This window comes from Exophiala dermatitidis (assembly GCF_000230625.1).
Source record: "Exophiala dermatitidis NIH/UT8656 unplaced genomic scaffold supercont1.2, whole genome shotgun sequence".
Classification (NCBI taxonomy): Eukaryota; Fungi; Ascomycota; class Eurotiomycetes; order Chaetothyriales; family Herpotrichiellaceae; genus Exophiala; species Exophiala dermatitidis.
In genome coordinates this window covers 1577616-1602561 of record NW_008751647.1, presented here as the reverse complement: position 1 = coordinate 1602561, position 24946 = coordinate 1577616, and the positions used below count along the sequence as shown (strand labels likewise).

General features: G+C 51.5%; 9 protein-coding genes across 9 annotated transcripts; 5 read left to right on the top strand and 4 right to left on the bottom strand.

Moving 5' to 3' along the window:
* Window positions 1-745: 745 nt before the first annotated feature.
* On the bottom strand, window positions 746-1636 carry HMPREF1120_02089 (uncharacterized protein; the record flags this gene model as incomplete). Its single annotated transcript, XM_009156122.1, has 1 exon — window positions 746-1636. The coding sequence occupies one exon, from the start codon at window positions 1634-1636 to the stop codon at window positions 746-748; it is 891 nt and encodes a 296-aa protein (XP_009154370.1).
* A 2287-nt stretch (window positions 1637-3923) lies between these two features.
* Window positions 3924-5901, top strand: HMPREF1120_02088 (valyl-tRNA synthetase). Its single transcript, XM_009156121.1, has 2 exons — window positions 3924-4095; window positions 4149-5901. Exons 1-2 carry the CDS (start codon window positions 4079-4081, stop codon window positions 5296-5298), a joined length of 1167 nt encoding a protein of 388 aa, XP_009154369.1. The 5' UTR covers window positions 3924-4078; the 3' UTR covers window positions 5299-5901.
* An 88-nt stretch (window positions 5902-5989) lies between these two features.
* Window positions 5990-8073, top strand: HMPREF1120_02087 (uncharacterized protein). The gene is made up of 4 exons (XM_009156120.1): window positions 5990-6411; window positions 6478-6824; window positions 6919-7179; window positions 7257-8073. Exons 1-4 carry the CDS (start codon window positions 6397-6399, stop codon window positions 7312-7314), a joined length of 681 nt encoding a protein of 226 aa, XP_009154368.1. The 5' UTR covers window positions 5990-6396; the 3' UTR covers window positions 7315-8073.
* A 143-nt stretch (window positions 8074-8216) lies between these two features.
* Window positions 8217-10303, top strand: HMPREF1120_02086 (cytidine deaminase). Its single transcript, XM_009156119.1, has 3 exons — window positions 8217-8557; window positions 8795-9599; window positions 9650-10303. Exons 1-2 carry the CDS (start codon window positions 8464-8466, stop codon window positions 9187-9189), a joined length of 489 nt encoding a protein of 162 aa, XP_009154367.1. The 5' UTR covers window positions 8217-8463; the 3' UTR covers window positions 9190-9599; window positions 9650-10303.
* HMPREF1120_02085 (N-acetyltransferase (Nat5)) lies at window positions 9882-10525 on the bottom strand (the record flags this gene model as incomplete). Its single annotated transcript, XM_009156118.1, has 2 exons — window positions 9882-10248; window positions 10323-10525. The coding sequence occupies 2 exons, from the start codon at window positions 10523-10525 to the stop codon at window positions 9882-9884; spliced, it is 570 nt and encodes a 189-aa protein (XP_009154366.1).
* Window positions 10526-10701: 176 nt separating this feature from the next.
* Window positions 10702-12901, top strand: HMPREF1120_02084 (uncharacterized protein). The gene has a single exon (XM_009156117.1). It carries the CDS (start codon window positions 11076-11078, stop codon window positions 12483-12485), a length of 1410 nt encoding a protein of 469 aa, XP_009154365.1. The 5' UTR covers window positions 10702-11075; the 3' UTR covers window positions 12486-12901.
* Window positions 12902-14034: 1133 nt separating this feature from the next.
* On the bottom strand, window positions 14035-14961 carry HMPREF1120_02083 (uncharacterized protein; the record flags this gene model as incomplete). Its single annotated transcript, XM_009156116.1, has 1 exon — window positions 14035-14961. One exon carries the CDS (start codon window positions 14959-14961, stop codon window positions 14035-14037), a length of 927 nt encoding a protein of 308 aa, XP_009154364.1.
* Window positions 14962-17733: 2772 nt separating this feature from the next.
* HMPREF1120_02082 (protoporphyrinogen oxidase) lies at window positions 17734-18249 on the bottom strand (the record flags this gene model as incomplete). Its single annotated transcript, XM_009156115.1, has 1 exon — window positions 17734-18249. The coding sequence occupies one exon, from the start codon at window positions 18247-18249 to the stop codon at window positions 17734-17736; it is 516 nt and encodes a 171-aa protein (XP_009154363.1).
* Window positions 18250-18872: 623 nt separating this feature from the next.
* On the top strand, window positions 18873-22541 carry HMPREF1120_02081 (uncharacterized protein). The gene has a single exon (XM_009156114.1). The coding sequence runs from the start codon at window positions 19632-19634 to the stop codon at window positions 19992-19994; it is 363 nt and encodes a 120-aa protein (XP_009154362.1). The 5' UTR covers window positions 18873-19631; the 3' UTR covers window positions 19995-22541.
* The last annotated feature ends 2405 nt before the right edge of the window (window positions 22542-24946 follow it).

The following is a 24946-nucleotide window of genomic DNA, read 5'->3' as shown; positions in this document are numbered from 1 at the left end:
GGACGTGGGTCGCTTTGTCGCCAGGCCATTATGGGACCCCTGTCCGGATCGCCTTCACATGACGCGTCCTCGACAACAGGGTTTGGTAACTTTTTTTCTTTCGGTGTGACCGCGATTGACTGCCGCTGCTATGTTCCGTGATCGGCCTGGATTGTGAAACGCTCTCCTTATTGCTGTCGTTCGTAGCAAATTGTCAACAGCATCACCCACACTTCGGGGGCTCCAATTAGTGCCGTTTGGTCTGGCACCCTTTTGGTTCAATTCAATGCATGGCGCCTCGCTGATTACCTGTTGTTTGGGTGCCTCGACCTCGGTCACCACTTGAGCACGTCGAAGTCAATGGAGCGTAGAGACAAAGTTTGAGAATGAGATAGACATCGAGCCGAGCACAAATGATTGATTCTATTAAGACAATGCGACTGTTGCATGGACGACCCATTGGCAATAGGCAAGCAACAAAGATCGCTCGAGCCATCTGTCCAGAAGTCTTTTTTAATTCATGCACAGTCGGCATGTCTATAGCTCGATATTGCAAACCGGCTGGCAACTGACAAACTCCAACCCTCCTGCCCGTCCCAGAAGAAAAGTTCACCGAAGGCCTCATCTCTCAAGAAGAGAAAAATGCACTCGCTCATATCAATATTAGCAACCTGTTTGGTAGACCCGAGATTGAAGTACAAATCAAGCTTGTTACAACGCCACGAGTAGATGCAAACTCCAAACTATATACAAATACCCTGCCTCCCTAAGAGCTTGTTGGCCAGATGGCACTGTGTGCGAACTTGGGCAGGTAATGGGTGTAGGCGAACGTTGCCGACAAAGCAGTGGCCACAACAGGAACTCCGACAACCAGAGCACGGAAGACGACATTCATCATCTGTTTGCGGTTCTGTGTTCGGCATCTCTGCACAAAATGCTCCGCGTCGTTGGACTTGGGAAATGGTGTCTCCGGCACGGGTTCACCAAGGAAGTCGCACAGAGGCTCCCAGCCCGAGCTAACTCGGTACTCGAGCAACTCGCCAGCCGGCACAAGTTCTCGAATCTCCTTGTAGTAGTCGTGGAACCTTTCTTTGCCACGGTTCTCGAAGTCGTCGTAGAAGAAGTAGGTCCAGAACTTGCGTAGCATGGGATAATACAGACCAGCGGCCCAGTCGAAGTTGGCGACAGCTTTGAGCTCCGGGTCATTGGCACGCCAGTTGACCGTCTTCATGACCGACTTGTGCCATGAATCGACATCTCTCGTGGTGATAATGACCTTGGCTTCTGGGTAAGCCTCAATCAGTTCTTTGGCAAATGCCACAGCCGGCCAGTCGCAAACCGCCTGGCAGTGACCGAGCAGAGCGTCCCATTCTTCACGGCCGAACTTTCCCTTTCCTTCGTACTTCGCAGCAAAGGCATCCATCCAGCACAGACAATCTGGCGGGTTCTCAACGCTGGCGGACATCATGTGGTACGTGTCAGTGTATCCCAGCTCCTGGAGAGCTGCGCGAAGCGAGGCTGTCCCCGTCCTTCCTAGACCGAGGGCCAGCACTCTCATCGGCACGGTGCGTTTGCATTCGCGCCGGTTGATGTCCGTCTGATAGGGAGTAAAGATGTCCGTGGCCGGTTTCGGCGTATATGGTATTCCGGATGCCATGGCGTAGGTTTCGACGAGAATGCAGGATTCAATTCAGATATATGGATTTAGTAGGCTCTCCGGAGTGTGAAAGCAGCGATTGGATTAATAGCGAGCGGACAAGGATCAGTCTCTCGAGATCCCAAGGAGTAGGCGTGCACGAAAGGGGAAGAAAGATTGGACGTTAAAGAAAGATATCCTTGTGTTCAAGGATCAAGCGAAGACTAATGATTGGAAGGGTGGTGTGTTAATGTGCAGGGGAAAAAAAGCAAGGTGTAGCAGCGGCAGTTCTTCGCCCATCTATTTATGCGATAGTTGGATCAATAGTTGTATCCGTGCAGATAAAGGGGGGCAGAAGTCCTGACAGAACCTCCACAGAAAGGTGACAGCGGAGGCGACGTGGGCGAGGACACGAGGATCTTTACAAGTCAAACGGGTAGGGCGGTCGTAGTCATGAGCACTCGAAACACCACAATTGTCGCCAGTTGAGGGAGGCGCAAGGCCTGCGACGGGACTCCGACAAGCCTGGGTCATTTCGCATCCCCTTCAGACAGCGGTCAATCGAAACAAGCCACTGGTTGCGCGTTCTCCCACAACATGTGGCGAACGTTGCCGTTCGAGTTTGGACACAACAATCGACCAGCATGCCACTCCCACAGAGGACGGGGAGCCATGTTGGTGGTCTCGCCCAATGAAGAAATCAACGTTCAACGAGACAGGCCGCGAATGCCAAGAGCGCCACTGACAGGTCTCCGCTAGCACCTGGTCGAGCGACATCCGGTTGACGTGGCCAGGGGTTGAGCCGATCAATAGTGTGTGGAGGCGATAGAGGTGGAGAAATATTGATATGCAGGCGAGCTTGGGCCGTACCAAGCTGTCCGCGAAATCAAGGACCACGTAAACGGCGTGCTCAAGGGTGTCAAATGGTCCCTCAGTTATTCTCCGAGGTAGCGAGACACGCAACATCAATCGCCATTGGGTGCAGGGGGTACAAAAGACTTTCAGAATGCAATCAGTGCACTCTAGCTTTTTCAGGAGGAGATTGTGCCTGTAAATGAGATGAGTTTGATGAACAATGGTGTCGTGAGGGCTGCCTTCAGACACGGAATGTCCACGATGACTTTGTTGTCGATAGTCATGACCGCTCCATACTCGCTGTGTATTGGTCGGGAGGAGTAGGAAGCTCAGATTCTGCTGAGCACTTCCATGGAGGAACTGCAGTGGTGGTGGATGGCAGGGGTGCTTTTGGCGAGGTTACGGCTGTTAGAGCCTGATAGCGCTTCATGAGACCAACCAAACCCGCTCATTCGTCCCGCGCTGAATCATGATTGCATGTACACATCATGATAGCCAGATTCACGTGCGCTTCCCTGTCGGTCAGATAGGATGGAGGTGCGAAAGAGCAGGGAGGTATTCACTCTTGATATATAGTCTGCACTGCGACACCGTGTGCTCTTGCGACTGTCGCAGCCTCAATGGCGACATCGAAGACTGCGAGATTCGCCCGCCATGTCATTTCCCAAAGGGGTCAAGCTCTGCCTTTCACGTGACTGGACTGGACCTTTTTCCCTCTGTTATGGACTTCATTTGATTGTTCGCACCTGTTTATTTGCAGAGGCGACATTGACTTATCGGAAAAGGTGGAACAGAATGCCTCATCGGGCAGGCAGAGGGAACCACCTGAGGCTATACCGACTGTTTGTAGTGTGAAAGGTAGCACCCCCGGGCTGCAGACAGGCTTTGATCAAAAGGCCCGGTACCACCCTCGGGAGGAGTAGTAGATTCTGCGAGTACCGAGCACCTAATTCTACAGTAGATGACTTATGTTGTTAAGTTCCGCTGGGACGTCGCAAGCGCTTGGAGGACTCGAGCCTTGTATATTTTCCCAGGTGAACGAGGTGGTCATTTCTCTCTTCTAGGATAACGTACTGAGTGCCCTTGGACATACGGTATTGGTGCTGGGCGCAAAAGTATCGTGTTCTCGTGAGAGGAGAAACACAAACGTCTCTGCCTGGATATTCAGCAGTCCATCTAGAATATTGGAACGCGATCAAATTTGCTCCACGACTGCCGCGTATTTGGCTGCTAGTTTCTACTATGTACTTTCGGGGCCTCTGTGACGGCACTGGTTTTATCCACACTCACGCGCCGAGACGAAGCGGGCTCAGAGAAGCAATATGAGGCTGTCTCTTCATCTCGCATGCGACTCACTGCAGCGCATTGGGTAGGTGGTCGCATGAGCTCCCTTATCAGCGCTACCTACCTACTAGTACCGTTTGTAGCCTTACGGTAAAGGCGCGTGGGGCAGCTGTGCTTCTCTGTAATCCTTATCGATAAAGAAAATTCTCAATCTTTTCCTCTATGGGGAAACACTTCAGGTCTACCGCCGCATTGTCCTGTAATATCTACATGTCCAACCATCAGTTACGGCGTCAACGGTTCTAATCTGTTCTCGTGTTCGCTATGATGTTACGAGAAATGTAAGATGTCTGGCGCTTAGTGCCATTGCGATCCCTGACTAACCTCTGAGCAGCAAACCGCGAAATGCGCGGACAGCGCGCATTGTCAAGGCACGAGAACCGCAGCAGATCGAATCCAGAAAAAAGGTCCTTCTCCTCCATGGAACGAAATGCCCTCAACCGGTGGCATCGGTGCTGAAGACGGTGCATACGCTCACGAAACCTGACTCCGTCCTGCTCAACAAAAAGAATGAGAACATCCACCCGTTCGAAGACGCCGCCTCCCTAGAATTCCTCGCCCAGAAAAACGAATGCGGCGTGGTAGTGTTCGGCACACACTCGAAGAAGAGGCCAAACAACATCACGATAGTGCGGATATTCGACAACAAAGTCCTTGACATGGTCGAATTACTCCTCGTGGTGCCTCAAGACCAGCCCCAGACGGAACCGAAGTTGCAGGTTGGATTGGCCATGAAGCCATTGATATTATTTGCCGGGTCACAATGGGATGACCCGTCATCGTCCGCACAAGCTACCCTATATCAGACCCTCAAGTCGACGCTCCTCGATCTGTTCCAGGGCGAAGAAGTCACTTCTGTCGACGTTGCCGGCTTACAATATATCCTGATGATTGCTTCCGGCGAGAACAACTCCTCATCCGCAGACCTCAACGATCCTTCCCAGAAACCCGTTTTGCACCTACGGTGGTACAAGATCCGAACCATGCGGTCAAACAATGCCAAAATACCACGAGTGGAGCTCGATCCTCTGGGGCCAAGCTTTGACTTTAGAGTCGGGCGTTACCGAGAAGCAGACCCTGACGTGATGAAGGAAGCCTTGAAGCACGGACGCAGACCGAATGAAGCGAAGACGAAGAAGAACATTGAGACCGATTTGATGGGTGATAAGATTGGCCGTGTACATCTTGGAAAACAAGACCTTTCGACGCTGCAGACAAGAAAAATGAAAGGCTTGAAGCGTGGGCGCGCCGATCTGGAACAGAACGAGGATGGTCTGGAAGAAGACCATTCTGGTGAAGATGAGGTCAGCGAAGACGAAGACGAAGACGCAGCCCATGGCGGCATGGATCTTGACGAAGAATATTCGGGAGACAGCAGCGTCGGTGGCAGCGGAGACGAGATCAGCATCGGAGAAGATGATGATGAAGACATGGATGATGCACAGGAGGCGGACGAAAAGCCGAAGCGGCAACGAATTTCATAATATACACGAGAACGCGACGTCCCCGGATTTCAAACTGTCGGGTTTTGGTGCTGCAATCTGGAAAGCGGATATACCGCAGAGGACACAGCAGTGTCACCATACCCAGTGTCCAAAGTATTATTTTTTTTGGCAGGACAAGCCACGACTTGGGACGGCAATGAGATGAGCAGTTCAAGTCGTGCATGATTCGCCCACACCTTGTTGATGCGCCGCTAAGCGCAGTCGCTCAGCCCTCATACTCGAGAGAGGGCCAATATGTGAGAATATTTTGGGTTTACCCTTCGTAGATAGACTCGCAATGGTGTTTGATGGCTGGTCAGACATTAACCACCGAAGGCAAGCGATATCACACGACCATGTTATCGCGTGCCAAAAGTGTTGCTTCCGGTAGCACAGTGAGTTGGGTGCATCAAGGCGCAAAAGGGAGTTTTCAAAGGTTGATCATCTCTGACCATGCTATCTTGATTTACGAAAATACCTAAACAATCATGCCAACTCTTGTGTGGACCAAATGCAAACCATTATCATTCATCTTGCGGTGCTCGTACTCTGGTTGCCGGGACGAAATATTGCCGTAGAAATTATTTACAGAGCGAAATGTACCGAGGCACAAAGTTTTGTGGGGGAAGCGTCCGCTAATGAAAACTGCGGGATTCGAAGTTGCTTTTCGGGTCAATTCACATGCCGCCCACAGAAATGACGATGATGTCCAACTTGGTCAAGTGATGCATCGCCGAGGCCAGTTTCTTCAGCACTTCGGTCAATTCTATTCCTAGTACCGTCGAATTGTACATCTCTACGCATTTACCTTGTGGTTGTGTGTTCTACACCTGATTCGTGCTCTTCAGAAACCCCTGCCGTGTCAAAGACAAACACAACAACACTACAGCCAGTAGCCTTCACATGTCAACGCCGTTTCAGCTCTGCTCGTCCATGCCCATGACGTGAACTCGATCACGCAGCCTGCTTCCTCAATCCACCTTCTGACATTGTATTGCTTGGGCGCGATCTTGGAAATCCCAGAAGACCATACACCCTGAGTCTTTTGCGAGTGCACTTGCTGCCAGCACGGGGTTGTAGCCCTGGAACGCAGCCAATATGGATGTGCTGAAGGTATAGATGAATTTCAAGTTCAGCTCCATTCCGTGCATTGGATCGGTGTTGACCAAGTATATCTAGGAGTCAGTCGAATCGGTCATTTTGAACCCCGACCTCGCCCCTCTCCTCGCCATCGTCAAAGCCGCCCGCAATGGCGCCGTCTACGGAGCCAAAGTCCGCTTCCCTCATGCGCTGGTCATGGTCTTTCTGTTCCGAAAGGGATCGTTTCGAGAGAAGATCCGGCTCGTGCTGAAGGCCACGAAACAGCACGCGCGCAACCTGGCGACCTTCGCGGCAATATACAAGACAGCAATGTTGGTGTTACGGCTGCTCAATCCGGTCCACCCGGGCAAAGAAGGGCCATATGATACATTTTTCGCCGGCCTGTTGGGCGGTTATGCGGTCTTTGGTCGAGCGAAGCCCGGCAGGTAAGAGAGACAGTGTGCCTCGATCGCCTGGCTACTGATACCGAAGGTCCCACCATGCTTTGCGCAGAAGCTGATTTGTGTGGTCATTTCTCAGTGTGAACCAGCAAATCGTCATTTACGTCTTCGCGCGGGTGATACTCGCTTTGGCTAGACTCAGCATCGAACCTCCCAGCATGACCAGCTCCACGCCTACTCCGACGCTGTGGACGCAGCGGCTACCGCCGTCCACGAGAGAAAAGATCCGACAAAATGCTTGGCCAGTCTTTGCCAGCTTGAGCTGGGCCATGGTCATGTACATCTTCAGATGGCAGCCGGAAAGCATTCAGTCGAGTTTAAGAAGCAGTATGAAGTATATGTACGTCGCCGCTCAACAGAACCAGTTATTCACGTGTTTGTGTGGGCGATAAGGAGAACTGACATTTGAGCTACCAGATATGTAAATTCGGATTACTGGGATTCATTCAAGAACTTCCTTATCCACAATACATGAATCGCCTGAACAATTGAGACGGTGCGGTTGCGGGAGTGAATTGCTAGGCAAGGCATGTCCACAAATAAGATCTTGAAGACACAGCATATTTGGTACGGACCGAAAATATTGCGATGGGGTGGTGCATTGTGTTCTGGAGTACAGGTATACTCATGTACACTTTGGCTGTACTGCGCTGGCTGTTCATTTCACGAATGAATTAGAGGTGGCCATGGTGCTAAAAGGTACACTGGAAAGGTATTTGCATTTCCATCCCCCATTTATACGTGATCGATGATCACGGTGACTGCAAGAACTAGTCCCCACGGGGCGTCATGTCGTTCGAATGGAGAGGAGAGCTCGTCGCAAGCTACGGATGAGCCATGTATGCTTGCTTCTGCTTAGATTGGATGCAAATGCAAATATTCACGCCAAAATAGTCGGAAATCAAACAAGTTGACGAAAAGGAGCAATTTGCGGCTTCTTACCTTGCGGATGTCCAAGAGTGCCAATCTACAATGCCAGGGATACTTCTCAATACTAGGTAGTCATGTTTTGTCACTATTGACGGTGACCAGCTTGGACCGTTCGTCCCACGGGTTGACTTTGACTGCCAACACACGGCCCAGCCCAGCCAGCCTTGTTGTGTCCCAAACCGGAACTTGACCTTGTTCCTGTTCGAGATGACATGACGCACGCCACAGATCGCCAGTGGCCGCTGAAATTGCATATACACCTCTCTGGAACTTAGCGTAGTGAAGAAGTCACTTATAGCCTCGGTTTGACATGCACTTTGGCGTTCTGTGGTGCACTAACCAGTACTGACCGTGGTAGATCCGGTAGATCCAGTGGAACGGAAGCCAGATTCAAATCCTTGGCAAGGCTGAACTTTTCCCAACGCGGAACTCGCCCTCGAATACTTGTTCCAGGACTGCAGTGGTTAGAAACTTTCACCTCACGGACATTTGTATACCTATTCATTCCCTTTTTCCAACTTGAAGTCCACATCTTTCTACGTCTCGCTCGCTGTTGGCTGCTAACCTGATCCCAAGCTATAGGGCGCCTTCCAACTTCTCTCTGGTTTCAATCGGAAACAACAACGACAGACAGATAGTCCGTACGCTTGAAAAGCAAGCATTTACCCGCACCGACTACTGCCTCACACTCACCATGACTACCACGCAAGCGCCCCTCGAGCCACTGTCTCGGGAGGAACTTACCAAACTCGCCACACTGGCCATTGAGGCCAAAGAGTGCGCTTACTGTAAGTCACATAGTAGTATGTCGCTCGGCGATCTGGTGGTACTATACTAGTACTTTGGGATTGCATTGGCGAGTCTTGTTTTGTCCCTCTGAGAAGTGTGAAATTCATATATTTCAAGCATATATCTTCCAGCCGGGCCAGCTCTCGAACGCATATGAAACCCGTGGAGCCTCTCTTGTCTTTTATTCCCCCGGCATCTGACCCTATTCAACCGTACCTTTACTCACTGCACGCAAGGCCCATACTCCAACTTCCGCGTCGGCGCTTGCGTCCTCTTATCCACCGGCACCTACCACACGGGTTCGAATGTCGAAGTGGCCAGCACGCCAGTGGGGATCTGCGCAGAACGGTGTGCGATCGCGCCAATTGTGGCATCGCTCAAAAGACCCGAGATGCCAATCATCCGCGCCATCGCCGTCAGTACCGATATCAATCCGCCCTCGAGCCCCTGCGGCATGTGTCGACAGTTCATCAACGAGTTTGCCACCACCGAGGACCTGCCCATCTACATGTTGGGCAAGGACGGGTTGGCGGGCGATGTCGTCTGCATGACTATCGGGGAGTTGTTGCCGTGCAGTTTTGGTCCGCGGGATATGAAGAGGAATGACGCGGGAACTTCGAGCTCGGGGTAAAATTTGACGATGACGACGAAACGGGAAGGGGAGTAAAGGGGGTGGATCGAATGGTGTGATTTGATCTGTGATGGATGGGGGCTAGGATTCAGTCTTTCAGGGCAGAAAAGCTGACAGGATAGCCTGAATCTCCTTCCGGGTATAGCAATGTGTATTTTGGCTGGTAGTGGTTCATGAAGGAGTCATTATCAGAACAGGCGTCTTTCCTGTATGTATGTGACGGTGACGGTGGGCTGGGCCACCCGCTGAGCTTTGTAGGACCAGCTTTCTCCTTTCTGTGTCAGGGCGCATGACTCGGCTTCATTTGAGCGGCCTTGAAGCGGATCGAGCACATCTTGTCAACGTAGAGTGCTCTGCTTGATCGACGGATGAGATCTTGGGATGGATGCAAAAGGTCAGGTCTGGACATGGTATGGATTCACCCTTGGGACACTGCGCAATCCTGACAAAGCTGCACTAGTCGATGAGAACATTGCCCTTTGCCTGCCACATGCGACGGAGAGATGGATAATGAACACCTCGGGATGTCTGCCGGAGAAGGTTGCACGCTTGTTGGAGCCGAGGCAGTCTTAAGACCAGGAGCGCTGCATTTCTGATCTTATCGAATGCGGGAAGAGTAGTCGGCGCTTCGAGGAAGGCTGGGAGTACAGGCGATGACCAAGGGTCCAGCTTTGCATCGTCGACGATCACGATCAAAACACATCCTCCGGATCGACTTTGAAACTTGCTCCATTTTCCCGCACATGGATGCGATCCTTGTCTCGATCCAGCGGCTTCCTCATGTCCAGTGCATCTTCTCCCTCGGCAGATACACCTGTCGGATCATCGGAGTAGTACTTGACCACGGTGCGATAGGTCGAATAGCCCATGCTCTCGTACATTTTGATGGCGTTCTTGTTGCTCTTCCTGACGAACAAATCGACAAACCAGGCGTTTTGCTGATTACATGCCTTCTCCAGCGACTCGGTCAGGAGCTTCCCGTATCCAAGCCGTCGATATTGCGGCGCTATCGACAAGGCTGTAACGTGTCCGTGCCACGGCAAAGCATGTGGGGTGCCTCTGCCAGACGATCATGGCTCTTAGAACAATGTTCGATGATTGAACAAGAGGAACGAGTGACTCTTTTCACTTACCGTAAATGGGGAGGGGATTCTTCGACTTTGCCAATAATGTAGCCGACAATCTGGCCGTGCTCTTCAATGCAGTAAAATAGCGACGGCCATCTCATCAGATACGTGAGGTAAAAATTCAAATCGTAATTTTCGGTATATGGATCAAGGTTGCAAAGGTTCAAATGGAACAGGTCCGAAGGTTGGACTCTTCGAATGGTCGGCATGGCGCTCAGCTGCTATTGATCGCAAGAAGGCGATCTATCCTGTTCCGTGCGGTAGACCTGTGAGAGCCAGAGAGCAGTAGCAGCAGGAACCGTTGGAGCTGTGAATAATAAAACGATAATTGAAGGTGTGTGGAGGAAAGGAACCGCAACGCGCCGTTCCGTGTGTCAGTTGCTCACTGCATCCGGGCAAAACAATCAACTAACAAACCACAACTTGAACGAAATCAACTGCGCGAGTCTCTTTACTGGTCTTTCTGTCTACTATCACAACAAAACCATTTTGTAGTACCACAGAACTGTTTCGTCTTTCTGTTGCGAGTGTCTAGTCCGCAGCGAGCGACCGCCTCTCTTCCCGCCTCTTCCACCGCATTTCGATTCGACCATCCAAACTTCCTCCCACGGTCTACTGGCAGCCGTCGTCCACAACATGCTACAGACTGCATAATAGAACACATAGACCCTTCAACCGTCCACGCACGCATTCTAGACCTCTTACCACTCAACCTGCATCCAACCTTCCCCCCTGCGCCAGACCGTCAGACCAGCGGAGATGACGGTTTTATCTCCACCGGCTTCCCCAGCGACGCCCTCGCGTAAACGACGCTCGCTCCGGTTATCACACGCCGAAATTTCCTCGCAAGAAGCCATCTCGACGAGTCCCTACACCAGCGGCACGACCAATGGCACGGCCTACTCCCGACGATCGTCGCGAACTTCTCAGACTTCGTTCCAACCACGATCTCCGGTGACGCCACGTCCAATGTCATCCAAGTCGTCCAGACCGCCTTCGTTCTCACAGCAACGTCGATCGAGTAGGACGAGCATTCACAGCGACCGGAGCATCGAACATTTACAAGAGAACGGGCTGGGGAACTTGGCGGACGAGTTGGAACAGGCCTGGGACGACGAGGGGGACGGACAGTCAGGGTTTCTCGAGGGGCTAAGAGAAGGTGATGTGGCAGAGCAGGACTCTTCCATACTGCGGGATCTACACAGTCCCTACGAGATGAACGACATGCACGATTTTGGGTTTGGAATGGTGTTGCAGCAGCAGCAGCAACACAGCGGACTGTCATCTACTACACCAGCAGACTCGCTACTCGAACCAACGAACGAGCCGTCTTCCGTGTCTTTGCACAAGAAACCATCCATATTCACCCACAAAAGACACGAGTCTGCATACGACGGATCCGATTACGGGCCCGAATCAGACGTCGAAGCAGAAGGACAAGACGAGGACTCATCCTCCCTCCCGCCCATTCTCCGAAAGCGGATTCGCGACATCGAGAATCTGACCCGACTAAGCATGAATCCAGAAGACGCACTAGGCGAAGAGGGCGGGGTTGTCAAAAGGACGATACAAGGGCTGAAAGACCTAGGTCCGCAAGGCAACATTGAATACGGCGTGACACGCTTAATCACGGCCTACACATCCATGGCGTCGCACCGCACCCACAAGACCCGCGACCTGTTCACGCAAAGCCATTCGCTCATGTACGGGGCCAGTATGCTGCAGCTTCCAGAGGAGATGATTGATTTGCTTTTGGACGAGATCAACGCCCTGACGGACACGCTGCCATTTCTGCGGCCCCAGAACCCCTTGCTGTCTCTGCAGATCCTGGCCTCTCAGACCCAAGAGCTAGGCCAGACTTTGCGGTCCCTCACGGATTTACTGCAGGAGTCACGCCTCGTGGCCAACGCCGCCACCCGCAAACTCAAATCGGTTCGTGACATGGTCGGCGACATGACGCTCGAGGACGAGCTCGTGCAGAATTCCATCCTGTTGATCCAGGCCGGCGACTGGGATCGAAGGTGCAGGACTCGCCAAGCTGCAAAAACGTGTCAGGAAGTCTGTGAAGGGTTTGCGGCGCGATGGGGCCTCGATGTCGACGTCGACTTGACGAATCCCAACAGAAACCCGCCGCAAAAGCCGCCATCAGAAGTCGCTGTACCAGGTTGATTTTTGTTTCAGGCCGACACACAACTTGCTGGCCTTCTCCTGTGCTTTCTTTCTCTCCAAGAACGGAGTCGGCATGCGAGAAGAGAAAATCATTATAGCGTGGAGTGCAGCGGGTAGCCAGGTTTCTCTTTTTGTTTGGTTCTCTGGGATTGGGTTTCATTACTGTGCGTCCGCGGAACAAGGGTCATTACGGGTTTACTTGGAAACGGCATTCTTCCTACAGTACTATACTCTGTATTGCAGTGGCGTTCTGGCATGTGATACGCACACACGAACCCGGCGTCTGTTACCGACCTGGGCCGTTGAGGTAAATCCAGGTAGTCGTAGTCGACTGAGTCGGTCTCAACGACTGGCTGCAGTGGCTGGCTGGCTGATAGTAAATATAATGAATGACCTGACTACGACTGACACAGACATACATCCCTAGGTACTGTCAACTGATTCCGTGCACATGCATTTGGAAAGTGATAGAAAATACTCCCGGCTGTTCCGTCCGAGACGGACCTGACCATGGCATGACATGGCATGAGCGCAGAAAACCGTTCTCTACGTTTTGGTACGTACCTCAAGGCCATTGGAAGAAGCAAATACATGGAGATTGACGGGACCAGAAGGCCATGGTTCTTCCTGCAATTCCCACCCTAAGTTCGCCAGTCTCTCGTACAGCGAGCATATACCACTGTAGCCAGCGTAGGAGGATTTCAAACTAGGAAGAGAAACTACCTTTATGTCCTCTACGCAAGAAAGTATAATGGAGGCCAGGAAGATGAAAGGGTGAGAATAAATCTAATTAGCTTTTGACGAGAATATCGAAAACATGGACTTGATAGGGTAAGGTAGATAGGTAAGCATTGCGTATACGCTCACTTCGTTCCGAAGATCGTGTCAAAAAAATAACATAACAGGGTCCGCCTACTGCGTGCATTCAAGCGACCCTTGTAGTAATTGACTTTGCCTCCTCCGTTTTTTCATGGGAGATCAGGATCATTTCCAAGACCAGGACCAGACCTATATCTCCAACTCAAGCCCCATTCATCAATGTCGACATAATAAAATGGTTTGCTCTGGCACCCTGTGGGCCCATTTGCGTGTGAAGTAAGGTTTGGGCAGCGTTTCCCCCATGAATTGAGTCTGTTTAGTAGTAAGCAAGCGCCTGGGTTGGTGTCGGCGTCAAACTCGTGGTGAAACCTGGGCGTGTACTCTCCAGCTGAGTTCAAATGTTCAGTCCGAACGGTGATAAGATGTCACAATCCCCTACCATCGGATGGCCGCGGCGGCCTTGATCGTGTTCGGATAACCAGCAGGTTGCTCGCTCTGGCCCCGCTCTGCCAGCTCGCCGGGGGTCTTTGAATGCCAGTCCACATTTAGCACACCTTCCTCGATCAAACTTGATTGTGGTGGGATATTCGTTAGCCGATCGCACGGTCCACCTCATGTCAAGGCAACGGAAAGGACAAACAGATTAAAAACCGTCTTTCGTCCGGTTTCATAACGAGCGTGTACAAGTATACCCTAGCAGTCGTCATCGTTGATGCTGTGACTGGTTAGGTCATCCTAACACACCAGAGTCCCAGGGGTTGCAGCAATCGGGAGGCACGGTGCCGAAGGGGACATTGCTGCCCATGTTGCTAGCGTCCCAGCCGTACAGGCCCATACCACCAGTCGCATCGAGGAAGTATCCGGCCGTGCAAGTTTCCTGAACTTCAGCGGAGGTGTAAGATACTTGAACGGGGGTCTGATGATCGTCGGTATAGACAGGAAAAGAGCCGTCGGGAAACTGCTGCTGCTGCTGCGTTTGAGACAGAAAGTCCGACTGACATTGCGAATCGTTGTTGGTTGTGGTCGTTGGGGTTGGAATTGGCGTTGTAAACATGTCGTCGCTGATGTCCGGGGACTGGGACGAGTCCCACGTCGACGATGATGAAGTCGTTGTACTCTGAAGGGAGCCGCTTCTCGACGCACAGCTCAATGGGGATGCGACTTGGTTGAAATAGCCCGTTGCCAGTGCTGGATCCTCGGTGGTCTCGAAGAATGAAGACCCTGCAGGAGGAACAATGGTCGTCGAAGTTGATAACGGGGACAATAGAGGATCTGTGTCGAACTCGCGTGCTGCTGCTGACGCTGCTTGCGAGCCTTTTCGTGATGGGGTGAATTTCGTAGACGGTTTGCGGCTTTTGGCGACTCTTCCTCCAATGGCGGCGGCAGAAGCTGCTGTGCTGTGGACGTGCGAAACGGGGGCGTCGGATTGCAGAGTCGGATTAGGAGTAGGGTCGACCTCGTCCTCCGCATCAATCACCCCTAGTCGCTCAAGAATGCAATGCACGCTTGGGGTTCCGTTTAATTCGTCTACCGGTGATCCTTCCCAGGGCTGGCCCTTGAGCAGGCGCTGATAGAGTTCGATAAGACCGGCTGTGACTGCTGCATGGTGCTGAAGAAGCATGCCAGCGTATCTGAGATAAGACGAGTCAGTTTTCATCGTGTGATCCGTACTCACGGTTCCCCATGATAGTATACGGGGGATATCAATAGATACCTTTGGTTTGAACCGCCCGTGTCCGTCCTTCGTCGAACTTTATATGAGCAGACTGCTTTGTCGAGGTTGCACCTTTTGCAAGGCTTTTCACCATCGCACTACACAGCACAACTTGTGAGATTTTGTTCCTTTTGTTGGGACTCAAAACCGACGATACAGATCATGAGAGTAGGAGAAGGAAGGACCATGCTCATTGAGGGGTTCGACATACTTTTGCCTTCTTTACTCGACATCTTTCACAGGCCCTCGAGACCCGGGGTCGTGTCTTTGTACGCTCTTGTTCTGGATGCATGACTGAATTTGGGCGTGTCTGATGAGGATTGAGAAACGGATCCTAGAGCACTGCAAAAGGCTGAAATGTGTTGTATGTATGTAGTTCGGCAGTTCCAGTAGTACAAGAAGTCAGATGGCAACGGATGATCGAACCGTCTTTTCGATCAAGTCCGATTCATCGGCGGCGGACTAGTGGGAGGCGTCAAGCAATATGGCTTCGCGTAAAGACGGCGGTGGTCGACGTTATGGCCTTCGCTTAGACACTGACCACTATATGGCCTTCGCTTAGACACTGACAGTGGTCAGTTTATGTTTGTATCACAACCCGGTCCACCAACATTGGCTGAGAGATATCTCCAAAGTAGACCCCTCTCTGCACAGGGAAATGCTCACAGTTTTATTCCACTCGAGTCATGTCGGGTATTTCGAGTGACCAGTATTTTCTGTATCGAAAGAGAAAGTACTGCGAGCTTGACCACATCGTACATACATGGGACAAGCCAGGCCCGCAAGGTGGGGTAAGTTCTGTAAGAGAGGCCGGAGGCATCGGCGATTGGGTTACCACACATGCCATATCAGGCATTGGTGAATAGAAGACCAAATGGTTCGGCCCCTGCGAAGTTGGCCATGCGGGTATCCGCCCCTATCAGATTCAAACAAGGCGTCAGACTTCATGGGAATGAACACAGTCTGACAGCTGAATACGGTATTTGGCAGACTAGGAAGAAAAGGGACAAGACTCTTGGTTGACTCGAGCTGAACCCCTTCAACGAATCAAGAACACGTGTACGGTTGTTTGGCGGCTTCGTAGTGTCCTTGGTAGGCATCAGTATTGCTTGGTCTTAGCAACAATAATGCCCAGAGGCATAGATTCGCAAGGTCGAGCGGACTGTCGCTGCCGATAGTGGGAACTCTAGACGGGGCAGAAGCAAATGGTCGGTCGGTAAACGGTCCATGTCATCCGCGCTTGAGCAAACAGGGTGGAATCAATTCAGACTGTCATTGGTTGTAGGAAACCCCCCAAGTCGGAACATGCCATTATGGGGATGGTGCACGAGTGGAATGAGCCATCATGAGATGGGGTCCGGCCCAATCCCACAACGTCTTCCAGGAACACTTTTCCCTCTGTTTCTTAATGGCTGGAAATGGGGCTGACTCCAGTGGCAGATCGGAGATCCCAATCACTAATCGTAGATCAGGAACTGCACGCTGTCCTCGATCTGTAGGCCGGTGGAAGTGGCCACGGTTATAGTTGCTGCGACCAAATAATTGAGCCCGTAAGAGCTTTCGATAGACGACCCATCTCGGCAGCGGACATGGCTAGTCGAACGGCCGGCCTTTTCTGCTTCATTTGGACAAGCACTGGCCTGGTTATGGAAGTTCCTAGATGGATTTTTTGTCCCAGCGATGCTATTCAAATTGGATTGATGGCTGTAGAGAATCCGAAACTGACACACGTTGCTCCAGGAACCGATCTGGACATCTTGCATTGTCAAAAAGAAACTACAATGTGCAGAAGAATGACTTTCATGTCCCCACCCAATACACGAATCATGTGGAAGCGTGGCATTCCTCAGGTTAGCAACCGATGTGGAGTCTCTGCTGTTGATATGTTCCCACCAATCCGTTGTGGCGAGGTTCTAGAACAGGGAACCCCCTTGGGCTTTCTTTTAAGTTGCGGATGCGTGGAGACTTTATCCGAGATTCGAACATTGTGAAGGGAGGTCGACAGAAGATGTTGGAAGCGGAAGCTCATAAGTCATTTGCAGTGCGGAGCTCGGTCTGTTGCTAACAATGCCGCAAAACAATGTTGTATACGTTGTATGTGGCAATCGATCGATTGACCTGAGTGTATGAGCCGTACGTCCCGCTCGACACCTCCGCCAATTCTTCGTCACCTTGCAGGCTGATTTCTCAGTAAAAGCCGATCTATGTCAGCAACGGCTGCATGCACGTGTACCGCTCAAGACGTCTTTTGGCATTGCCACCCTTGTGGAATAGAAGCCGCTCGAGCTTTGATTGGACCGGAGAGTTGCCGAATTGTACCAGAGACTGGTCAACCCGCGTCTTGCCGAGCCTTCGCCAGTTCCGCCTTGCCCTAATCTGACGAACACCGGATCCCTTCGATCGCGGCTTCCGCAGGTATCCTGAATCCTGAATGGTGGATAGGAAGTCTGAAAGGACCTCTTTGGGAGAGTTCGACCCCTATCTCGAATACCTTGCGCTCCGCGTTACGAGCAAGGCTTGCTCCGTCAACAAGAGTGAAGACGCCGACTCCCACAATTGCAAAGGTCCCGATACTGATTCACAGTATGACGACAAAGGCAAGGAAGCAGCTTTTGTAAAGAGCGTTTCCTCCGGTCCATATCCGCGAAAACTCAAGCGTGCAAAAAGCAGGACTCTGCACTGCACACGAACGTGGCGGTCAAAAGTCAAGTAGGGTCAACATGCAAGCTGTTTCGCAATATTATCTGCCCAGGCATCGATCTCACCCCAGTCGCGCATATCTCCAAACCGACCCCCAAGACATCTGTACAGACTGCGTAAACGTCTAGGCACGGATGAGCCGTCATTCCTTCCTGGAAACAGACGGTGTTCTTTCATCTTAGGCACTTTGCTCATTAGCCTCACTTCGACTGTCTTTCTTTGCCGTTTGGTCATCCTCGTTGCAATCCACTTTGGGACAGCCACAGGTGCCATGCTCAGGCTGAATGCCCAGAAAGGTTTATGCTGAAGGCCCATGGACTCAACATCGACGAAGACGAGAGCATCCAACAGCCATCTTTGTCGAACTACTGCACTGCCCAATATGACGGCAGAGTAGTTTTCGACGCTGAAGACATGGTCAACCGGTCGACAGTCGACGGCAAAGCCATGTTCATACAGTCGGGACGCGATGCGATCGGCGACCTCGCGTGTAGAGCCCCGAGAAGTTGCGTAGGTGACTAGCACTGGCATTGTGCCAAGAATAGGCTTGTCACCAGGGTCCAGGTTCTGGTCCCTCTGTCTGGCTGAGGATGATGTATCAATTGCCTGCTCAACTCTTGCCGCTTGTTCTTGGGATGTGTCTGAAATCAGTCAAGATTGATGCAGTTCCTCGAAGGTAGCCAGGTTGAAGGCAGTGAAATATCGTGCTGTTAGATAGCTGTAATTCATCAGAATGGCATATGAATTGTCAACCTTCTTCCTGGGATTATAAACCAATGTGTAGAAGGCGAGTCGTGCTATTTGTTCAGCCAACAATACCTCACTCAGCGGACGCGTCGGCACCAATTGTAGCGTTGCCCGCCCGCTGACTGTCGTGGAGGCAGTCTGGGGTCATCATTTGACCTGTAGTCATGAACACGGGAAGAAGCTGAGGATGTGAAAGTATACTCCTCTTTGCGAGCAACAGTACGTTCTAGACGTAACTCTCGGCCGTTTCGGCCGTTGATAGTGCCTTGTGCCCCGGAGTGCTTGGATCCGGCTCCGGGCATTCCGGGCCCTGGAATTCCCGGTCGAATAGTATTCGGCCACGAGATATAGACCGAAGCCGACAAGTCCGGGGCACCGTGCTATTCCTCGTATCATTGAACGCCATTCTCATCTTCTACGGAGGGCCGATAGGACCGACGGAGAGGTTGTGGCGCGAGGGCTAGTTCCTCTACACTGGGAGCGTCCGTGGGAGGCAAGCTGGATGAGCACCGGTCATGCGGAGAATATTGGTTGGAGCAATATGCATGAGTTCATCAGACCTCCTATCGGGATGGGGGCCATAGGGGAGAAGAGCAATCACAAAGCCAGTGTACGGAAGCAATCTTTTGCCCATAATAGATGAGGGACACACTGGCACTGCATTGTGTAGCGGAGAAAGATCGGAGGGAAGGCGCGAAAAGAGACAAGATCGGACAGGGAATTGATGTCACGTGAGCTCGCTGACAAAGATTCCACCCACGTGATGAGGCTTTTTCTACGATGTGGTATCAAGGACATTTGGTCGTCTCGAGCACAGCACTCAGGGTGTGACGGCTGGGAGACTGGGGACTGATCGATGTTGTCGCTGTCGAGTGTGCAAGGACAATCGCATAAGATGGGTTGAGGGTTCCTCAGAGTAAGGTGCATCGCCTGCCACAAGCCCACGACAAGCAGCTTTGGCGATGATGTGATGTGTCGAACGGCCATGCCACAGGCCGCCATTCGATTTCCTCTTGCGATCTCCCAGACGATAATGCAATAGGTGTCCGATTTAGCCATCAACACTACGTGGCGGCTCATGCCAACCCAAACAAGCACTTGCCAAACTCCGTGTCCTTGAGCTTCACAACGCCTGAAAATGCCAATCGGTCCATTTTGGAAACTCCATGCCTGTCATAATGCAACACAAACACATATCCCAGCCGAAAAATAGGTTGATCAAAGCCGCTAAGAGCATCGCTCCGCCGACTGGCAAGGCTATAACTCTAGAAACTCCATCAAGTCCGCATCTTCGTCCTATGCAAAGCCAGGTATCAGCTAAGTTCGGCATTAACATCCTCGGCTCTCGGTTGCTCTCGCCAAACATGATAGTACTTTCGCTCAAGCAAGCAAGGACAAACATGGCCTATACGGCTGGCGTCTTCCCCGCCGGTAGCATTGCTTCGAAAGCACCATGTAGTATAAATCGGAGGACAGCGGAGGAAATCACCTACCGTGGAATATACCAACCATGCAACGCCCGTTGTTAAAGCGGCAAGCGCCGTATAGCTGGTTACATCCCGCACCGTCTCGGGGAATCGAGAGGCTGTCCGTTGATGCATGGCGGCTGCTTTGGCCAGGATCCGTTGTGAAGGTTCGTGATGTACAGGTACATGGTGACCGTGAGGCGCTGCATGAGCAACTGGGCGTGACGCATACATTCGGAGTCCTTGGCGCAACCGAGCCACGGGGATCCTGATACGAGGCATGGTAGGTAGAACCAGAAAGGCGCGATAGCCAGGGATAGCAGGGCTTCTTGATTGGAGATTCGAGAGTTCCGATTTCACCGGTGCTTGAGGTTGTAGGGCTCAAGGTTGGCCTGAGGCTTGTCGCTTCGTATCAAATGGCTGAAGCTACTGTGAATCCAAATGTTACTAAGCCTGGTATCTTCGTCTCAAGTCTAGCAGTTCAGCATACTCTCAGATAATGACACTCGTCGATGGTCGATGTTGGATTGCTTTTCCAAGCTCGGTCGAGTCAGGGTAACAAGAGCTAAGCTTGGTTCGTGGGGACAGTATGGATGACTGATGAAGGGGAATGGGACGAGTGGATTAGCTGTTGTTCACAGACTCACTTTATGAGGGCCACAGCCTCGAGATCTCCCGGGTGGAAGGCCATCGCCGAGGATCGGATGGAGACGACTGACGTTATCTGAGGTACATACTGAACTTACCTACCTTGTATGCGGACCCTTCTCGCACGGTAACGGTCATCTTCTTGACGATGGCTTGTATGATTGATCTCACATCGACTCAAGAGGTCTTCTCCAGACTCGGTCGGTAGGCTCCCTCGCAAACACGGTAATTAGCGTTGCGGAAATGATCCTTCACCGGTCAGGTTGTCCTCAGGACAGAAGACGGATGATGTACGCCACCTGAGTGACTGTCACGTTACGAAGAATTCGTTACGAACACCAGCGCCGACGTCAGACCACCAGCGCCAACACCACCACTATCCGTATCTTTTTCTCGAATCATTCCCTACCACTAGTTGTAAACGGTCGCCCATACAATGTACTGCCGAAACATTCAACCACTTTACCTAGATCCTCTGTACAATACCTGATGTTGAGAGAGAGATGAATAATCCAAGTTCAGTGCCACCTTGTTCACCTGTATGCAGAGGTCCTAGTAGCCATGACAGCTCCGGCCCAGTGTTCGCAAGCGATTGGACAGCATTGCGGAATTCGAAAGCCGCACTGGCAGGTTCCGCAGTACTGCATCACTCGCCTCAAAGCACCGCCACAAAATGGCACTGAGCAACTTGTGGCTTGCCAAAGCGACCAGGATGAGCTCCAGCACAGGACTGTAGCAGTTCAAGCTTATCGCCGCACTCCCACAACCCAGCCCAGCACATAATATCCTTTTTGAGCTCATGCCAACCTGTTCGAATCATTTTGAACCCCCTCAGTGACCTCGTTCATCACAAGAGCTTGCAAACACGATGAACGAAGTCCTACTCTCATCACGTTGAAGCTTGCAACGTGCCAGGCCCGATACATGTTATCATCGCCCATATCTTCGTTCTCTGTCCTGTCCCACATCCTGCTGGACCAGGGGACCCTCTTCCCAACCCACTCGAATCACAGATCCGGTCCGGATCTGGAAGTTGTGCCAGCACCCGATCATTGGCTACAAAGAAACAGTACTCGCTCCAAATCCTCGCTCCACTGCTGCAAGTTCTCTCGATGGTGCTGGAGCTGGAGCTAGAGCCAGCGACTAGTTTCGTAGCGGGCTGCTGTACTACTGACTGAAGCAACAGCTACTTGAATCATATCTTACCCACTTGACAGTGAACCCCGGACTCGCGAAGCATGGCATGGGTGGAGGTGGCCTCCTATTACCGACTACGGCACTCACACAACGAGACCTCCGACGACCTCACAAGTGGACTCTCGAGGTGGACTTCCTGCTGTCTCTCTTGAGAAAACATGTGGTCTCAAAGCCCACAATTAATACGACAATAGCCAGTCAGCATTGCCAAACGACCCTCTCGGATAAGGTATTCTTGCATTGAAATGGATCCTCTACTGGGAGTAGGTAGGTATCCGGAGCATGTTTTTCGGAAATGGAACGCCGAGATAGATGTTCTAAAGCCTTGCAAGCGAGGCAAGGCAAGGCATGGCATTTTTACTGTCCTCGACATACAAACTGTTCAAGCGTACGTAACCCGTTCGTGCTCGGTTTCTCGGCTTTTCTTGTCTTCATGCCACTGTATCGACCACCAAGTCATCCATGTGCCTACAGTAGCTTCAAGTTGTAGATTACGTCTTCACGGTGGATCATTGCGCAAGCCAGAAACAATGTCCTGTCCATTTCTTACTTTTTTTCGCACAACTGGGCTATTTCCTGCTCCAAAGACACACTGAAACGAGGCGGCTGCTGAAGGAGATATACCTATATCGCATTTAAATTGTGTTACCAGTATTCGCTTGTCATGCAGAATACACGTACTGTATCTCCTCCTAAGTTGGGGGCATCATTATCGTCGTCATCGTCATCAAAGATAGCAAAAATACAGGTAACACTTCGCTCCCCCCCAATGCCCCTTTTTTGAGTTCAACGTCTCGGCTCTCCACCTCGCATGGCGGTCTTTCTGACAGGTCGGGCTTCATCCCAAAACATTAAACTTCGGGAATCGGCGATGACGGCAAGCCACACTGCAGTCAAGACCACCACCACTGCATGCAGATACAGTAGTGCTCAGTAGTAGCGCCCTTGATCCTAGACACAACCCCTCTTCTTCCTTGCAGAGAACACTGACTGGACGCTGGCGCTCATGGCCCGACTTACTTCCAGTTTATGAGTGTCCTTGTCCCACAGAAGGAGGAGGAAGAGGAGGTTTGTTCAAGAATTCCAGGGAAAAAGGCCACCACCAAAAGAAAGTTCAAGTCCAAGAAGACAATAATTCACATCGTAAAGTCCTTCTGAAGGGGTGAAAGGAGCCAGCAGTCACAATGCTGCTGCGACTATCCTTTATGCCCCTGTGTTGACTTTGGATGTGGTTGTTTGTCTTGAGTTGGTTCAGTGAACTTGAAATCTGCCCTGATGTCGTGATGTGGTGATGCCTTGACATCGTATTGTTATATTGCTGTCACTTGAGTCAAGTTGTAGTGGATGTTTGTTGCTTGCTTGCCTTTTTGGGCCGTAGATTGTAGGATTTGACTTTGATACTTGCAAATGATCTCCATTTCCAAGAAGACCAGCAGACTCGGAGTGATAGTTGTGATGGTGGTAGTGGTAGTGGTAGACATCGGCTTCCGTTCTCGCAATAGCCAGCTTGCAGGACTGCATGTCGCTCCCAACAAGTGAGTCGGATGGAGAAGATGCCCCATGATGGTTTGTTGTTGCCAGCCTAAGCGGCTTGAGGAGGTTGAGAGCCGTCCAAAGTTGGCTTTCAGGCTCTGATCAGCGGTGTTGTTGAACCGCCATGGTGTATTTCGTGCAAATCATCCTCGAGTGAGGAAATACTAGTAATCTTTCAAATAGTGAAACGATCCATTGGAATGCACTGGACCACTACTAGGTAGCCAGGCTATATTGGTTTCAAAGGATGTGGCCGTTGTCAGGTCTGGAGAAGACGAAAAATATCTCTTGCTGGGGAAGAGGGCCAGCTATATCCTCTGCCGCAAGATCGCAGATCTCGATGGCATACGTCCCGAAAGGGAATCACGAACGCGGCGGATGCTGGCGGAAATGTGACACCTTGAAATGGCCTGAGGACATACAGGTACAGTTTGCATACACATGATCAGTACCTACTGTAGTAGTAGTACCTACAGCAACACTGCAGTTAGAAAGCTACCTAAGCAAGCGCCCATGGTCTTCCGGGGTAATGGTGGTGGTGGTGGTGGTGGTGCAGGTAAACGCCTGAGCACCACCTCCAGTACAGTAATACCATGCTGGTCATGCCACCACGCAGCACCCATGAATTCTTCCCAGACCACTTTATTTTCGGATTTTGTCCATGCTCCAAATGTTGCAGTGCCTGAAAATCGGTGCCTGTTCCTATGGCAGCAATAGTAGCAGTAGTCGCATCGGGATTCCGACTCCACAACACAATTGATTGCTCGGTCAGGTCATGCACTGTATCGTGCATCTAACGTCTGAACGTTTGAGCCCAGGCGACGTTTCGCGGGTGTTTCGCAATAATGACTGCCACAGGCTTCCCGGCAGTGCCAGGCCCCGGAACGGGTTGTACGGGTTGTCCTAGCGGTCCCGATGACAGCCGGGGCTACTAACGCATCGCCCACGGAACTCCAATTCCAGGCTCTGCATAAGTGCCCTGACTTTCTCGGGGCCATCATACGACGCATAGCACCGAATGGACTGGACTGTACTACTACCTTCTGTATCAGCCTTGCGTGGTCATGCTGTTGCTGTTGCTGAGTAAAGGTGGTCACAAGCCTCGTCGGAAGACTTCATACCATTATAATCTAGTATACAGTACAATCGGTGCGATCTTGCCGCATACTAGGAGGAAAAACGTGGTACGAGAGCCAGGAACTCCTTAAGCGCAGGTTGTGAAAGTCGATCCCTAAAGATCAAGCCATAATATGCGTTCGTTGCAAAACATAGAAACAGTACCAGAGCAACTGCATTCTGGCAGAGCGAAGCCGGGACCTCATCGTGAAACCGGACGCATTCCAATTGAACGCCTTAGGACTCAAGCACAACCAAAGTGCGAGTCAACCTCCCGAAACCAAAACAGATAGTCGTTAATTGTAACATGACAGAAAACCCCCAGGCCACACTGCAGCATACCGGCCTTTCTCTTGCTTGTTCTTAGACAACCCAGCCTGTTCCGCTCCCCTTTCCCACCCCACTCACTCCCAGCCAAAAAAAAAATCGCGCCCGTTCATTGCTTCTTCGTTTAAAGCATGTGTGTGAAGGCGCCCGTCCCCGGATCGTTCAGCAACTGTGGAAATGAGAGCAATCGAGCT